Source organism: Micromys minutus, assembly GCF_963924665.1.
Source record: "Micromys minutus genome assembly, chromosome: 18".
In the NCBI taxonomy this organism is placed as follows: domain Eukaryota; kingdom Metazoa; phylum Chordata; class Mammalia; order Rodentia; family Muridae; genus Micromys; species Micromys minutus.
Window position 1 is genome coordinate 2,584,534 of NC_137953.1, and position 17,838 is coordinate 2,602,371.

Consider the following 17,838-nt stretch of genomic DNA (forward strand, 5'->3'; position numbering starts at 1 on the left):
GAATCACACCCTGGCATCCCACCACAGGGTCCCACCACTTACCCCACTACAAGACTCATGTTAATAGCTAAACAGGACTCAAATAACTTTGGCTCAAATCAAACTGGAGACTGTAGCAATTTGACTTAACAAAACAAAAAAAACAACAGCCATTGTAAATATGTTTATTTTGGAGGATTATACATTTACATTGTTAAAATTCCAGAAATATAAATGATACAAAAACAGTCCCGTCTGCCACACACCTTTTAATCTGAGCACTCAAAGCAGCGAGGCAAGAGAACCCTGCTGGGGCTGGAGTTAGAGATGGTTATGCTGGGAACCTGACCCAGCTTTTCTCTTTGGTAGAGCAGCAGCAAACACTCTCAACCGCTGAGCCATCTCTCCAGTTCTGGCCACTGCTCCCCCCACCGAGGCTGTTTCTCTGTGTAACGGGCTTAGCTGTCCTGGAACTTGCCCCGAAGACCAGGATGACCTCAGACTCAGATCTGCCCGCCTATCCTGAGTGCTAGGATTACAGGCATGCACTACCCAGATGCACCACCCTGCTTGTTTTCTGAGTTGTTTTAAGACATGGAGGCCAGGCTGGTCTTGAACTAGCTATATAGCCAAGGTTGACCTTGAACTCCTGATCCTCCTGCCCCCCACCTCCAAGGTGCTGTGGTTACCAGTGTGCTCTATCACACCTGGTTTACATGGAACTGGAGATGAAATCCAAGGCTTGAGTATGCTGGGTAGCTCTTGCCCTCTCTTGCTCTCTCTTCTCTTGCTCTCTTCTCTTGCTCTCTCTTGCCTCTCTCTTCTCTTGCTCTCACCCCTTTGCCCCTTCTCTCCCCATTCCTTTCTCCCCTCTCTTTCCATGTGCTCATGGCCGGTTCTGTTTCTCTACTCCTCTTTTCTTCTCTCTCTCTCTCTGCCCCTACTACCCCCTTAACTCCCCTCCCTGTGTGTGCCCTGAGTAAACTCTATTCTATACTTAAAAAAAAAAGCATGCTGGGTAAACCCTCCACAAACTTACAAACTGAGCTATATTTTCAGCCCATTCATCTTGAGTTCCTGTTTAGACATATTAGATTTATTTTCATTCATTTATTTCTGTGTATGTGTGTACCTGTCAGAGTGGGAACACAGCATATGGAGGTGAGACTAAAGGAAGTTAGTTCTCCTTTCTACTCTGTAGATCTTGGGGGTTGAACTGAGGTCCTCATTAGTTGGTGGTAATCACCGTTCCCTGTTAGCTGTCTCACCCGCCCTGCGTGCCAGAATCCTGGCATTAAACTCTTTGCTGACAGTGAACAGGAGGCTATGCCGTTACTCACAGACTTGTGTGCAGTGGTAGCCTTGTAAGACTATATATCCTAAGGGCCAACGCAAGCCTGTGATTCCAGCACCCAGGAGGCTCAAGTAGGAACCTTTGAAACTCTAGGTCAGTATAGGTTACACAGTGAGTCCCAGGTCACCCAGGGCTACACAGCAAGGCTATCGCTTAGCCCAGTGTTCCTGTGGCCTTCTTGGTTTGTGTCAGTGTTTTCTGAGATGTTCACAGAATCAAAAACTTCACCCACATCACATTTCTCAGAATGCATATCCATGCTTAGGCAGCGTATGACTTTTTTCTCTGTTAAGCAGTGGCAGCCTCCTGTGCTTAGGGACACTAGAAAGTGTTTTAGTGAGGCACTTGCAGGCTTTGAACAACCAAGGCAAGCCTGGTGTGAGAGCACACACCTTTATTTAATACCAGTCCTTGGGAGGCAGAGGCAGGCAGATCTCTGTGAGTTCTATACCAGCCAGATCTACATAGGGTTCTTAGCCTGTAGGTTTTGAGTCCTTTGGGGAGGGTTGCATGAACCTTTCACAGAGGTTGCATATCAGATATTTATGGTAGGATTCATAACAGTAGCAAAATTACAGTTAGGAAGCAGCAACAGCAATGAAATGGTTTTATGGCTGGGGGGTCACTACAACATGAGGAACTGCGTTAAAGAGTCACAGCATTAGGGAGGTTGAGAACCTCTGATACAGAGGAACCGTGTCTACAAACAAACAAACCAAAGAGATGCTACAGGAAAGTGTGGTCCCCAATTCCTAGTTTCAGGGATCTGTCACAGGGCTGCGGCTAGTCAGGGTCTCTCCTGTCACCCAGAAGAGGTGTTTCTTGATGGGCATGTCGTCCCGTCAGAAGGGCCTTGTCTTTTTCTTTTTGAAAAAGTTGTACTGTGTTCATTTGCTTTTCCTCTCTCCCACCCCTCTCTGCACCTATGTGTAACTCTCTGGAGTTGGTTCTTGCCTTATATCATGTGGGTTCTAGAAACCTGGCTTGGTGACTGGCGATCACTTTATCCATCCCAGAAGGGCCGTCTCCTTCTAAATCCTCAAAGCCCAGCTCTCATTCTGACTCCAGAAGGTTGAGTTTAAGGGAAGGAGGCTCCTGTGAGCCTGAAGGGGAGGACAGCAAGGGAAGGGGGCAACTGCGCTGCATTGGAGAATTTGGGGCAGAGGAAGAGGGAGGGTCAGCTTCCTCAGAGCGTACAGACTCTGCTTAGTGAAGATTTGCAGGCCAAAGCAAGGAATTTTTATTCTCCTGGAGAGACAGAGTGGGGATGGGGTGGGGTCCCAAACCCTATTCAAGCCGGCAATTGCCTGTGCTGATGATGCCCATAGACTTTATAGTTTGAGTTCTGCACGTGAGCAGCAGAGGGCGCACTCAGCTAAAAGCAGAGAGAACTTGGGCAAAAGGCCTGGAGACCTGGAGGAACTTGGGTGCTGAGCTGAACCTGGCACTTTTGAGGTGGAGTCCGAAGTTCGGAATAACCACAGGACGAGAAGCTGGCCTTGAAGATGGGTATCCATATTCCCAGAACTCGGAGGGAGACTCAGGAGGACCAGGAGTTCAAGGTCATCCTTACCCTGCCTGGGTTACATGAATTTTGTCTTAAGAAAGGAAAATAAATAAATAAATGTTTGAGAAAAGCTACATGTCAATGTCACACATTGATAATCTCCATCTGTGGCAGGCTAGGGAAGGAGGGTCTCCAATTCAAGGTGAAGCTGGGTGTGGTAGTGCACAGGGCTAGCCTAGTCTAGTGTGAATTCCAGGACAATAGCTTACACAAAGAAGTGCTATCTCAAAAACAAACAAACAAAAATCAAGGGCAATTTGCTCTACATAGTGTAACTTTGTCTTTAAAAAACAAAAAACAGCCAGGTAAGGTGGCAGGTAGTGGTACATTCCTTCAATATCAGTAGGCAGAGGAGAGGAGAATCTCTGAGTTTAAGGCCAGCCTGGTCTACAGTGTGAGTTCCAGGATAGCCAGGGCTACACAGAAGAACACTGTCTTGAAAGAAAAAAAAAAAAACCCAAAACCAACCAAACAAACAAAACAACAACAAACGTGTGTGTGTGTGTGTGTGTGTGTGTGTGTGTGTGTGTGAGAGAGAGAGAGAGAGAGAGAGAGAGAGAGAGAGAGAGAGAGAGAGAGAGAGAGAGGAGATCAGAGGTCTTTTCCTCCATCTGAAACAAGACTCTTCTCTGCAACCTGAAAGGCAGAAAGGCAGTAGGGACCCTTGGTTTTCACTTCCCTCTGTTCAGGGAGGACAACGGCTTCCCGAACATCCACATCCCCATCTAGTTTCTTTCAAGGTCTAGCTACATCTCTGGCCACCCTGAGCTCACATTTTGAGTTCCCACAATCCTCCCAACTCAGCATCCAGAGAATGGTATTTATAGGGCATTCCACCAAGCGCAAGGCGTAGTTTGGGTTTGTGCATAATCGTTTATGTCTTTGGGGCCTAGGCTTGTCACTCATTCAGTAGAGAGCTTGACAAAGACCTAGGTTTGAGTTCCAGAAACTCGTAAACCAGACATAGCCATATTTGTCTGCAACCCCAGCACTTGGGAAACAGAGACACAAGGATCAAGTAAAACAGGCCGAGCTGGGCAGTGGTGGTGCTTTAATCCCAGTACTCTGGACCCCTGTGAGTTCCAGGACAGCCAGAGCTGCGCAGAGATGCCCTGTCCTGAAAAACAAAACAAAGACACAAAACAACAAATATTTTAAAGGAAGAAAGAAATACAGGGTTATCCCCAATTACATGTGGGGTTTAAGGCTAGCCTGGGCTATTTGAAACCTTGCCTCAGGAGAAAAAAATGCTTGTAGGGAGATGGGCAGAACAGAGATAAATGTTGACAACCTTTGAAACGAAATATTGGAAGTAAAAACATTCATAATATTCTTCTCTCTACTTTAGGGGATTTGACAATTTCCACAACAAAAAGGATTTCCCTGCTCCAGGCAATTAGAAAGCAAAGTCATATATATCATCCACAAAGAAACAACTATTGAACTGAGTAATTTCCCTAAAGGATGAAAAGAGAATAGCCACCCAGCTAGAATTAAATATTCAGCGAGCTTAGCTTTGAAGAGTGAGGTGAACTGAGGATACAGTCAGAATAAACAAAAGCTGTGCTTAGCCCAATAAACAGGTGCAGCAATCCTGCTAAGCAGCAGTCTTCAGGAAGACAGAAAAATTCCAAAAAATAGTTACAAATAAATGGATGTAGGTCTAACTAAATTTGCCTCCTCTAATGAATCAATACATAACTTGACCTCTACGTCTTGTTTCTGAGTGATAGGTTTCTCCCTATAGTTTACTAGCCTCTCTGCCATGTTTTTGACTTGTTTTGGTTTTTTGGTAAAAAACAATGGTGAATTTGGCTTCTCGGATAAGAGTCCCCTCTCCCATCCAACTTCCTCCTTCCAAGATTTCATGTACACATATGTTTACTTATCTTTTCCTTCTTGCTCCCCTCTTCTCTCTCTTCTTCCTGTAGTGGAGACTGAGTCTTCAATACTTGGGATTCGATTGTAACCAGTCAGACTGGGTTTTGATAGTGAGCTTTCCCTGGAGAAGACCCACCCCCCAAAGTAGAATCGCAAACAGTGGACCAAGTATTTAACGATTCCAAAGTCCCACTCGGTGAACTAGTGAATTTATCGAGCTGACTTGCAGAGCATGGGTTACTTTCAGAATCATGGGTGGTCCCCACCCCCCACTCACGGAACAACCAAGCTGCTAGGAAGTCTGGTCCGGACCAGGGTGATAATTCCCTCTTCGTAGCTGCCATCACCCCCTCCACTGAGCAAAGGTCCATTCTAGATAATTCCCTCTTCGTAGCTGCCATCACCCCCTCCACTGAGCAAAGGTCCATTCTAGATAATTCCCTCTTCGTAGCTGCCATCACCCCCTCCACTAAGCAAAGGTCCACTCTATAAGTTGGTCCTTGTGTGCGCAGCTTTTGCTGTACCAGAAGTATTCTGAAAGTCTAGACTCAGTGTCTCTCCAGTGGGTGGCCATTTTCTTCCACAGACACTGCCCCTCCTACACTGAACAAAACTAGTAACACTTCCTTCATACTCTCTACTACTAGGTCACGTTCAGGTTTCCCTAATTGTCTCAAAAATGTCCTTTTATTCCCAGCCTGTTGGCATCCGGAACCCAAGCTGCAGTTCAGTAATTACAGCTCTTACATGTCCTTTCATCTAGAGTAGCCTTTCCCTTTCTTTAATTCCTCCTGATAATGACAGGTTGAAAAACTGGATCAGTCTTTCTGTGGACTGCCCTAATTTCTGGTTTTGTCTCTCACCTCCCTCATTGTACCTCTTAACCTGCTTTTCTCTCCCCTCTGTTGCTGCTCAGCTCTCAGGGTTGATTAGATGAGAGGTATCTTGGGAAACCACTTTGGATCTTGACAGTGTAGGTTTGTTTGTTTGTTTGTTTGTTGTTGTTGTTGTTGTTGTTGTATTTTTAAGGCTCATTATTATTTTATGTGTATGAGAGTTCACCTATGCACATTCATGTTTATAATGTGTGCCTGGTTCGAGAGGAGGACAGAAGGTGTCAGATCTTCAGGAACTGGGGTTACAGGTATTTGTGGGACATTATAACTGAACCTGGGTCCTTTTCAATAGCAACAAGTGCTTTTAATTAATGAGCAGGCAGGGTAGCTTTTGTTGTTGTTGCTGCTGCTGCTTTCTGTAGTTTGTTTGAGTCAGAATCTTGCTACATTGTTATCTTAGTTTCTTTCCATGTTTTTGCGATAAAATGCTGTGACAAAAACAATTTGAAGGAGAAAAAAAGTTTAATCCTGACTCACACTGCAGGGATACAGCTCGTCATGGTGGGAAGTGGAACATGGCAGATATTTAAGCAGTTGAACATTGACCTAGCCAGTTTTGCCAACTTGACACAAGCTAGAGTCAAGCTAGGAAGGAGCTTCAGTTGAGGAAATGCCACCATGATACACCCAGCTGTGAGGCATTTCTCAATTAGTGGTCTGTTGGGTAAGGCCCAGCCCGTGTGGGTTGGTGCTCCTGGGTTCTATAAGAGAACAAGCTGAGCAAGCCAAAGGCAGCTCCCTCCATGGCCTCTGTATCAGCTCCTGCCTTCAAGTTCCTGCCCTGTGTGAGTTCCAGTCCTGACTTCATTTGGTAATGAACAGCAATGTGGAAGCGTAAGCTGAATAAACCCTCTCCTCCCCAACTTGTTATTGGCTCACAGTTTTTCTTTGAAGCAATATAAACCCTAAGACAGTCACAGAGCATCCACAGTCAGGAAGCAGAGATCTAGGAATGCATGTAGCTGCTCAACCAGCTTTCTCTATTAATGTAGTCCAGGATCCCAACCAAGGAATGATGCACCCTGCAGTGGATAGATCCCACTTCACTGAACTTAAGTCAAGATAATTCTCCACCAGCAAGCTCAGAAGCCCACTCTCGGGTGGTTCTAGGTCTCATCAAACTGACAGTGGCTGTTAACTGCCATGGAGAGGTTATTAGAAATTACCCTTAAAAGTAATTTCAGGTGTCTTTATTCTAAGAGGAGGGAGGGCAGAGCAGATGCTTTGGTGGGTGCAGACGCTGTGAAGACATGGTAACCTGAGTCCAACCCTCCATAAAGGTGGAAGGAGGGAACCAGCACTGGAAGCTGCCCTCTAACTTCCACAAGTGTGTCACGGTGTGTGTCACGGTGTGTGTCACGGTGAGCACTTCCCCTCCCCTTGTAATAACAAAATTAAGCATTTTAAAGGGAAAAGGAGATTTGACCAAGGAAGTAAAAGATGGAAAATAGACACAGGAGCTGGAGACGCTGAAAGAAAGACTCATAAATAAAAGACAAACAAACAGACCCTCCACAGAGTCCCAGTAGACCCAGCCCTGCCTACATCGACTTGGGCCCAATGGAATTATTTCTAGATTTCCAGTCCCAGACTTCAGAAGAAAAAAATAATTTTGTGATATTATTTTCCTTTCTTTGCTTTTTTAGACAGGGTCTTTCTATGTAGCCCTGGCTATCCTAAATTCACTTTGTAGACCAGGTTGGTCTCAAATTCACAGAAATCTGCCCACTTCTGTGCCTTCACCCCCCAACCCAGCACTACATTTGTGGTATTTTAAGCCATTGAGCAGTAAACACAATAACTAACAGGGGCTAGAGAGATGGCTCAGCGGTTAGGGGCACTGACTGCTCTTCCAAAGGTTCAGAGTTCAAACCCCAGCAACCACATGGTGGCTCACAACCATCTGTAATGGGATCTGATGCCCTCTTCTGGTGTCTCTGAAGACAGCTACAGTGAACTTACATATAATAAATAAACAAATCTTAAAAAGAAAGAAAGAAAGAAGCTAACATTAAATTTCTTGTTTGTGTTATAGAATGGCTCAGCACACATCTTTAATCCCAAACAACGAAGGTAAAGTTAGTTCGTAGGAAGAAGCACCCACAGTTGAAAGCAAAGTCTAATCAGGTGGCAGAGGAAGTGATGGTTCTGAGAAAGACCTGACAAATTGGAATATGCCGAACTCTCAGGAGAAAAGAGAGAGAAGGGAGGTTAACTGAGGAGCAGTGAAGAGAGAGGGAGGGAGAAGGGCAGTTTTACTGAGACAGGCTAAAGAGAGAACAAGCTATACACAGGTAAAGACAGACGAGGAGCCAGATTAGAACAGAATGCCAAAGATTGTATGATGTCAGGCAGAGCAATTCAGGAGAGGCAGAGGGGGGAGGGAAAGGAGAGGGAGAGGGCGAGAGAGACAGAGACAGGAGAGAGAGGGAGGGAGGGAGAGAGAGGGAAGCCAGATTGAAGCTGTCAGCTTGGAGAGGAATTTGAGCCAGAACTGCTGGGTTGTACTAGCCAGAGTTCAGAAAGAACAAGAAAGGGTGAGCGAGAGACTGAAAACATTCTAGATTAGATTGTACAGAGGTTAGACGCTTCCAGGACGAGGCACAGGTTAGCAGACTAAGGCAGTAAGCACTGGAGACAATTAGTCCAGACTTAAATAAAAACTACTTTTACAATTAAATATTCAAACTTTTATTTAGCTGGTTGCTTTAGCACGTTTGTAATCCTGCTTGGGTTCCAGTCCCGACTTCCTTTGGTGATGAACAGCAATGTGGAAGTGTAAGCTGAATAAACCCTTTCCTCCTCAACTTGATTCTGGGTCATGATGTTTTGTGCAGGAATAGAAACCCCGACTGTCTTAGTCTGAATGGCTTATCTTAGGCATGTTTAAGCTCAGCACAGTTTGGTGAAATCTTCTCTGGTGAGAATTAACTCAATCCTGTGTGCACAACAAAGCACGTTAAATAAAGGGTTGGTGTGACTACATCGAGACTTCTTGTAAAGCCCATAAGGATCAGTTCTACAGACCAAGAAAAAAGCATCTGTCCATACAGATAGCACAGAGGTCACCAGGCTAGGAGCTCCCAGCCTTCTGGGCATTTAACAGGTATTGCATTCCTTCCCTCGAGGGAACAAACCTGTTTGCTAACATTCTAGCTCCCCCAATTGCTTATCTGTGAGCACAAGGATCTCTGTCAAGCCCTTTTAGAAAGGTCCTAACGTAAGGATTGAATGGCTACTTTTGAGGCTTCATGATGATGATGATGATGATGTAGCTGAGGAAAACTTGAATTTCAAATCCACCTGCTTCCTCACCCAGAGTGTTGGGATTACAGGCATGCACTGATGTTACTGATTTATACAGGGCACTGAACCCAGGACTACTTGCATGTGGGCAAGTGCTTCTCCAACCAAGGCACATCCCCAGCTCCTACCTGATTATTCTATCCAGCCAGCTGCACATCTGGCTGAAAACCCCCTACTGCTATAACCAAAAGGTTCATTGCTTGTTTCTGGCCTCTCTAGGGTATTGGGAATCAGGAGTCTCTTGTGTGTGGGTCTTGTTGTGGTTTCACATGGTGCTTACTGATGATAATCCTCTGGGAGCCCAGAGCCACCATCTATTCCTGCATCCCAGTCAGTATAGGGGGATGGGAGAAACTGCTCTACATCCAGGACTTGAGCACACACCTGGGTGTGCATGTCAGCACAGGTGGGACATCTACCAACCTGGTGACGAACACCACACAGTTAAGATGCCTTAAAAGTCTGTGTTAGAGCTGGACTTGTGACCCACACCTGAAATCCCGGCACTCCTTGGGATTTTGCTAGGAAGTTACTTAAGGGTCAGCCAGGTTTCTCACAGTTAGTCAGTGAGCTCCAGGCCAGTAAAGGTTAAAGGTGAGACACCCGCACCTCCTCCCCCAGGGGATGTCCTAGAGTCACATGGGACTGTGCACACCTTTCATCCCAAAGGCTGGGAGGCAGAAGTAGAAGTTCGAGGTCACCCTTGGCTCCACAGTTTGAGGCCTGACTGAGCTACAGAGAGAGGAGAAGAGGAAGAGGAAGAGTGTTTATCTCTCAAAAGTTAAGGCCTGCCCCTCAGGACCTCTCCTACAGTACCTTGAGAAATAAAAACTATTGCAAGGCCTTCCACTGCTTTGGATTTCCTGCAGCCCTTGTCTCAGGTCAGGCTTCTGAGGTTGGTCTTTCACACTAGGCCCTGTCCTCAGTCCAGGACCAACAGTTTTATACTATCTTACCCACTGTCTGGGTCCCTACCCTGACAAAGAATCCCACCAGGGCCCCTTACCTGGAAAGGATTCTGTTTGGTTTCCGACTCCAGGACAAGGAACTGAGGTGCATATTTTACTTATCGAAACACACCTGGCTTGCAGGTTCTCACAGCATCCCTCAGTCCCTCCCAGGCATACCCTGCCCCCAACTCTCCAGCTCAGGGGTTGGGCTGTCCTTTCCCCAGAGGCTCTTCCCTATATAATCCAGACATTTTGGTCACTCTCTCTCTTCCCCTTCCCCTCTCTCTCCTCTCCTTTCTTCTCCCGTCCCTTCTGGTTGAACTCTGGAGAACAGCTTCTATAAATCTGCCTTTGCTATATTCTAATCTGATTTGAATTGGCTATCAAATTCAACTCTTCCAGCTGAGGTACCCTCCCTTACAAGGGAGTGATGTGGAGTCCTTGGCTGCTCTCTGGCCCTCTTCCCATCCCTTCTGGGTAACTGCTTCTACCAGGGCACACCCACTTCCTTGCCCAGAACACAGCTGCAGAGACTCCCAGATCTGAATAATATTTTTAGGAAGTTTTTTTTCTCTCTAATTGTGAAATAATTTTAAATCATCAAGCAGTGGTGGTGTACACCTTCAATCCTAGCATTCTGGAGGCAGAGGCCAGCTGATTTCCAAGTCCGAGGCCAGCCTGATCTATAGAATAAATAAAGTCACTGCGTTTTATGTCTGTCAGCTATTCCATATTGTTGCTGTAACGTTCCTGTCAGTCACTGACACAGAATTGACTCGGTTCACGGACGTGCTGACCACATACCCTGTTTTGTTCTGTGTGTTCTGAATGTGCTGTATGAGGTTAACTAATCTTAAGAATTTCCACAAAGTTTTACATAGGACCCATCAAATCAAAGGTCAATATGAACTGGGGTGTCTAAAATATTTCGAGTCAGAGCTGACCACCAGGCAGCCCTTCCTGCACCTGTCTATGATTCATTGTGGTTTTTGCGCCGTCTCACCCCTCCCCCCGCCTTTGTCAGCTGACAGAAAAAAAGATATCCTCTGTCATGAATCTGGGGACATTCAGGGCTACCCAGAGAAACCCTGTCTCATAAAACCAAAAGACAGAGAGAAAAAAGGACAATCCTGTGGAGCATGGTGGCATGCACCTGTGCCCCAGCACTCAGAAGGCAGAGGCAGGAAGAGTAAGTCCCAGGACAGCCTGGGCAACAGAAAAGCTGTTTGGAGAACAAAACAACTAACCAATCAACACACAAAGCAATCGCCCTTTGTGAAACAGCAGCGCAGAGCACAGGACACTTGGATGCTGTAGTTTGTCCGCCTCTATTCCTCCAAGTATTTGCCAATGACTTTATTGACCTGTTCTTTTGAGATAATCCTTCTGGCTCCACTGACCATGCTCAAGGCACCTGGAGCTCTTCCTGGTCAGTCCCTTTGTTTTTCTGGCATCCCTCAGACCTTACCCAACTCCACACCCCCAGGACATCCTTACTTCCCACTATTGCAAAATAATCCAGGCTCATCCTGTTTTCCTTCTCAGAGAAGAGTTGATTTCTCTATGCCTGCCCTGGCTGTGCTATGTGGTCTCAGCTTTTACTCTAGAGGAAGAGGCACCATGCCTCTCTCCATATCTGGAGGGCTACCCCTTGCCAGCCCACAGACAGCAAGCTGGCCGACTTTTCTCCTAGACCAAAGGGCTTCACCGTCAAGCTTCATTGCTCTCTTAGGGTTGCAGTCCTGGGCCAGCAGGAAGCCTCAGCTTGCCAACTGCTTAGGGCAGGGCAGGAGGAAGGAGGGCAGGGAGTGGGGGTAGTATATCTGGGTTCTCTTTGCCTTTTCCTGGAGTTTTCCTGTTATTGGGGGGCGGGGGAGGAAGAGGGCAAGAAGTAGGGGGCAGCTCACCTGGAGAGCCAGCCAACTACGATGAGAGACAGATGCTAGTTGAAGATTAGTAAAGACGCTTTAATTTAAAACAGAGTCTAATGTTAAAATGGGAACTTCAACTCACCAGAGAGAGAGAGAGAGAGAGAGAGAGAGAGAGAGAGATGGAGAGACAGAGGAAGAGGAGAACTGGTCAGTGTGGGAGACCCTGGGTTCATTTGGGGGAATGCAATGGAGACTTGAGCCTGTATCTGTGGGCAAATCTGCTAACCCTTTCATATCTCAGCTCCTTCTCCAGCTCCATGTCTACCTGGAGCTGCCCTGCTCCCTACCATAATGATAAAGGATAACCCTCTGCAACTATAGCAAGCCCCAATTATAATGCCTTCTTTTATTAGAGTCGCCTTGGTCATGGTGTTTCTTCCCCAATAGGACATTGAGTAAAATGCCTGGGATACTGGACCTTATTCAGACAATTAAAACAAAGCAGCATTTAGATGGCCGACAACCAGCGTGCGGGCAGAGTGCCGCGGGCAGTGAAATGACCGAAACTCTTACTTAATTTCAGTGTGCAGTCTTCCGGTTGGTGACTTCAGAGAAAGGGCCTAGGCTCTCTGCTTGGGTTTCCTCATCAGTAAAAGGAGGGGAGCAGAAGCACCTCCCTCCCTCACGTGGTTGTCTTGGGGGTGGAGATAAGGTGCCAGTAAACAGTAGTGTCCAAACCCCACAGGTTTAACCTTTACTCTCTACAGCCTTCAAATTATATGCAGATATAGTGTGCAGACTAGAAAAGACGACCAACTGCAGTCGGTGTTGATTTCTGGGTAGTGCTTTTCTTTTTCCTTTATTTTCCAAATAACAATTTTTTCCCCCTCTGGAGACAAGCAGCTTCAGTTGGATGTGAATTTACTGGGTAGCCAAGGACGGCCTCTTCTGATCCTCTCGCAGGAATAAAGGAGTGTTCTCCCAGGCCTACTTTATATAGTGTTGGAGATGGAGTTTAGGCATGTACGAAGCGTTCTACCTCAACAGTGACAGTGGACGGACCCTGAGTTTGAATGCCCGTGCCCCACATAAAGCCAGGTGTGGAACAAAATACATATTTTTACTTCCAGTGTTCTCGCTGCTCGAGAGGTGGAGGAGGAATTCCGGGAAGCTCAAGGGCCAGCATATTAGGTGTTGTCAGTCTAGGAGAGAACACTAGGAGGTCCTACCTAAGTGTGATAGAGTCACACCCTGCAGTGTCAGGCTGACCAGGCTGTGTGGAGATCACACACCCGCAGTGTACACAGGCTGACCAGGTTGTGTAGAGTTCTCCAGAGTCTCCTTTCCCTGGTGTGCTGACTTCCCAGTGGAAGTGACTTAGGAAGTGGAGATTTGGGCGCTGCACAGGAAAGAAAGGCTATCCCTGTGAACCTCCCAATAAAGGAGGGGAAGGGAGCCGGATGGAGAATGAGTGTGAGCCAGATAAAGTCGGTCTCTATCTTAGCAGGCTGGCAGTAGACAAAGGCCCGCACTAACTTTAGAGATAGTCGGGAGTAACCTATTCAGCTAGGTGGAGCCAACCCCCAGGCCTGGAAACACAAAGAGCTTAAGAGGTATGTCCTCAGAGGTGTTGCCTCAGAAGTGTGCGGCTTAGTTACAAGTTACAGAGTTACAGCCTGAGTGGAACCCTGGGGTTTATCTCTGGAATACAACTGGAGGTGCTGGCAGTTTACCAGAAACAAAAATCAGTATGTTGACATCGAAGACAGGTGCTGATCTGGAATCCCAGAATTCTGAAGGGAAAGGCAGAAGGATCCGGGAGCTCAAGGCTGTTCTTTTCAAGGCCAGCCTGTGCTACACAGACGCAGTCTCAAAAATAAGTTAATAAAGGGCCCAAAATGGTGGAGAAGACCTTTGATATCAGCACTTGGGAGGCAGAGGCAGGCTGATTCCTGTATAATCAGATAAGAAAACTCAGCAAGGGGCTGGAGAGATGGCTCAGTGGTTAAGAGCACTGACTGCTCTTCCAGAGGTCCTGAGTTCAATTCCCAGCAACCACATGGTGGTTCACAACCATCTGTAATGGGATTCGAAGCTCTCTCCTGGTGTGTCTGAAGACAGCTACAGTGCACTCATATATAATAAATAGGTAAATAAATAATTAAAAAAAAAGAAAGCTCATCAGGTAAAGCAGGTGGTTGCCATGGAACCTAGTGACCTGAGGTGATCCTGTGAGAACTGAAATCTCTTCTCCCTTCCTGATGCGTTTTACATTTTATTATTATTATTATTATTATTATTATTATTATCATTATTATTATTTGGCGGGGAGAGTGTGCTGCAGTGGCATGTGGAGGTTTGAGAACAACTTGCTGGAGTTCATCTGTCCTATCATGTGAGCACTGAGCGTCAGGTTTGGTGGCAATGAAGCCACCTGGTCACCTACTGTTTTTATCCTAAGTATATATGCATATATTATTGAAAAATATTCTAAGTCATGTGCATGGCTTTAATCTCAGCATTTAGGAGGCAGAGGCAGGTGGTTTACGGTGAGTTCAAGGCCAGCCTTGGTTTACAGAGTTCCACAACATCCAAGGTTACACAGAGAGGCTGTTTTGAGAAATGAAAAAAGAAAAAAAAAATCTAATTTAAAGGTAGGCTCTGAAAGTTAACAGAAGAAAGTAAAGGCTTGTCACATAGCCCCAGGCTTTATTCATTTGCCTGGGATTAAAGGTTGTGCTAGCAGGGCTTCTTTGTTATGCATCTTAGTACATCTAACCTATAATTCTGCCTTCTGGGAAACCAAATTCACGTACGGGGTGGCTCTATAGAAAAAGTGAGGTCATGCAGACAGCTCGTGAGTCAGTCGCTGGCCGACTCCTGCTGAAATTCAGCATCCATAATTATTAACCATTATCTTTATGATGAACCAAGTGTGCTGTCAGGTTCTCAGAACACAACGCACAGTAGCCATGAGTGGACTTAGAGGTTGAAGATTAGATCTGTGGTAGAGTGCTCGAGTGCTCGTCTACTACGAACAAGGCCATGTTCGCCCGGTTTGTATATAAGCCTAATGGGGTTTTTCGTTTGTTTTGAAAAGTCCTCACTCAGCCTTCACTGGCCTGTAACTCACTAAGTAGACCAGGCTGGCCTCAAACTCACAAAGGTCTTCCCCTTTCTGCCTTCCAGGTTTAAGTGCTGGGATTAAAGGTGTCACCACTATACTCGGTCACACAAAAGTTTTAAAGACAGCGGGCGGGAGTTCGTGGACGAGCAAGTCTAACTTGTAAGCCCTTGATCTTAAAATAAAAAACAAACAAACAAACAAACAAAAACACAACATGGTGGAAACCAAAAAAACTTCTGTCCTGGTGGAACCTGTCTTTAATCCCAGCACTCAGCAGAAGCAGGAAACTTTATAGATTCAAGCCCTAATCTACATAGCGAGCTTCAGGAGAGCCAGAACTACGTAAGAAATCCCGTTTCAAAAAAAAGGGGAAAAATCAAAACAAAGGAATAGTTGTTTGAAGTCCCACTCCAGTGACTTCTCAGCACCTAGGCAGCTGCTCCAGGTCATCACATATATGGAGCCGAGAGTTGAAAATGGAGCGCATATGCGATTTAGGGGATCTCTAGAGTAGGCATCTATCTACCCTCAAGCCCACGCAGAGCGGAATGGATCTTCGAAGCGGCGAGGGGTGTCAGGAGCAGAGGGGCTTACAGGAAAACCTAAAACCGCCCAGGTAGAGCGAGGGGGATGGAAATGCAAAGGTCCGGTTTTCTGGCTCGGAGTCGTTTCCTAAACGGGGCGGGACCATGGTGGTAACCACGCCCACCTCTCTGCAGAGGCTGTTAGCTGCCTGCTCCCGAAACCACCTCCATTTTTACAGCTCCGCACTGAGCACGAGCGAATCCGGTCGTGATTAAGGCGTGGCCAGATCTCAAGCCTCTCCTCCAACCCGTGCAGAGGCCGCGCCCCTTCTGCGCGGGTCACCTTTTAGTACGGCAGCAGGAGCTTGAGGTTTTCCCCAGAGGGGCTGGGCCAGTGAGAAAGCTCCGCCCACATCGTTGCAGAGGCCGCGCCCCTCTCTGGGTTTCGTAGGCAGCAAGCGGCTGGTGGAACTGGGGGCGTGGCCTGGCCTGGGCGGGGCGTGACGTCGCTTGGGCGGCCGGCCGCCCGGGAGGCGGGGCGGCGGGGAGGCGGCGGCCCGCTCGGCCCAGGCCATCCCGCAGCCGCGGCGGTCCGAGCGCTGCAGGCGGCGCGGGGAACCGGCTCCCGACAGCATCCCGCGGCTGCCACGTCTGTCACTCGGCCCCAGGGTCCACCATGGCCCTGGTGCGGGACGCTGAACCGGCGGCCGGGTCCTCCCGGTGGCTGCCCACGCACGTCCAGGTGACCGTGCTGCGGGCCAGCGGGTTGAGGGGCAAGAGCTCGGGCGCCGGCAGCACCAGCGACGCGTACACGGTGATCCAGGTGGGCCGAGAGAAGTACAGCACCTCCGTGGTGGAGAAGACGCAAGGCTGCCCGGAATGGTGCGAAGAGTGTTCGTTCGAGCTGCCACCCGGCGCCCTAGACGGCCTGCTGCGGGCACAGGAGGCAGATGCGGGCCCTGCGCCTTGGGCCTCCGGCCCCAACGCCGCCTGCGAGCTGGTGCTTACCACCATGCACCGCTCGCTCATCGGTGTGGACAAGTTTCTAGGCCGGGCAACCGTAGCATTGGACGAGGTCTTCCGCGCAGGCCGCGCCCAGCATACGCAGTGAGTCTGGGGGTGCTGGGAGCAGGCACAGAACGGTTGAAGGCCTAACCGGGCGGGGCTGCTTGGGATGTCTGGACCCCATCTTCCCATTCAAGGACACAAAACGACACACTAGTTGTTACTTCTCATTCAGCCCTCTGGCCCCTCGACTGTCTCCCAAGCAGGCTGGTGGGCCTGGAAGGCCTATTGGAGTTGGTGTAGTGACCAAGCATTAGTAATACACGGCCAAGGAAAGTTTGGAATGGGATTCTGAGGCTGTGGGAATTCAAGAAGGGAAATTTCAAGACTTCAGGGTCTGGCTTCCTTTCTTCAAAGAGGTGCCTAGCCTGTAGGGGAATGGAGAGACAATCTCACCTTGTAGAAGCAAGCAAGGTGAGGTGTTATCTTCCCAGGCAAGATTGAAGGGATATGCCCCAGCGTTCCCAGGGGTTACACAGGACACCTGCCTTTTGAATGTTCAGGAATGCCTATCACCATGTAGACATACTCCCCTCACTCTGTCTAGGGTACCAGGGTTGAGATCACTGGGCCACCTCAGAGTAAAGAAAAGGGACATTTGGATCAGTTTGGGTCAGGGAGACTGTCAGTCATTAAAACTGGAGGGTTACAATGCCTTCCGGTTCTCCAGATTATTTTCTCTAGAAAGGATAGGAGGGGTTCTTGTTTTGTGTTTTGTTTTAAGACAGGGTCTTTCTATATAGCCCTGGCTGCCCTAGAGCGTGCTGTGTAGACCAGGCTGCCTTTGAACTCAGAGGTTCTGCTGTTTCTGCTTCCCCAGTGCTGGATTCAAAGGCCAGAGACACCAGAGTCTGGCTGCAAGGAGAAGAGGTTAAACATTTATTTTATCAAGTTTGTCCTCTGTAGGGTTAAGATCAAGACCTAAGATCTGCCTTTGCAACGGTGACACCTTTAACGCCAGCATTTGAGAGGCAGAGATGTGTGGCTCTCAGAGTTCCAGGCCAGCCAGGGCTACACAGAGAAACCCTGCCTTGAAAACCAAACCAAATAAACAAATAGAAGACCTAATACTTGGATCACCTTTTCCTGTTTGGGCCAGGGACTATCTAGAAGTCAGTCCCAGGGGCTGACCACCTGCTGTAGCTGCCTGGGCCAGTTCATTTCTAAGCCTCCTGGTGTTGGGGGTGGTCCTAGAGAATGGGTACGGAGTGGTATCCCTCCGTAGGAGAACTGTTGGTTTTGAGTAAATCGAGGGAGGCTTGCTGGAGAGGGATGAGCCTTCAGCTCTGTGCAGACTAAGAGGAGGGCAGGCTTTGAA

General features: G+C 47.8%; 1 protein-coding gene and 1 pseudogene across 3 annotated transcripts in view; one reads left to right on the top strand and one right to left on the bottom strand.

Moving 5' to 3' along the window:
• The window catches only part of LOC308432351 (large ribosomal subunit protein eL28-like), a 36,765-nt pseudogene extending 21,143 nt beyond the window's left edge, over nucleotides 1-15,622 (bottom strand). Inside the window, exon 1 of the transcript in view lies at nucleotides 15,526-15,622. The product of the transcript in view is annotated as a large ribosomal subunit protein eL28-like (transcript). The remainder of the gene's footprint in view (nucleotides 1-15,525) is intronic.
• Nucleotides 15,623-16,033: 411 nt separating this feature from the next.
• Nucleotides 16,034-17,838, top strand: part of RAB11FIP5 (RAB11 family interacting protein 5) — a 35,085-nt gene continuing 33,280 nt past the window's right edge. For both annotated transcript variants that reach the window (XM_080932267.1, XM_080932268.1), the window contains exon 1: nucleotides 16,034-16,562. In XM_080932267.1, coding sequence (XP_080788393.1) covers nucleotides 16,132-16,562 — 431 coding nt within the window. In that variant the 5' untranslated portion in view covers nucleotides 16,034-16,131. The remainder of the gene's footprint in view (nucleotides 16,563-17,838) is intronic.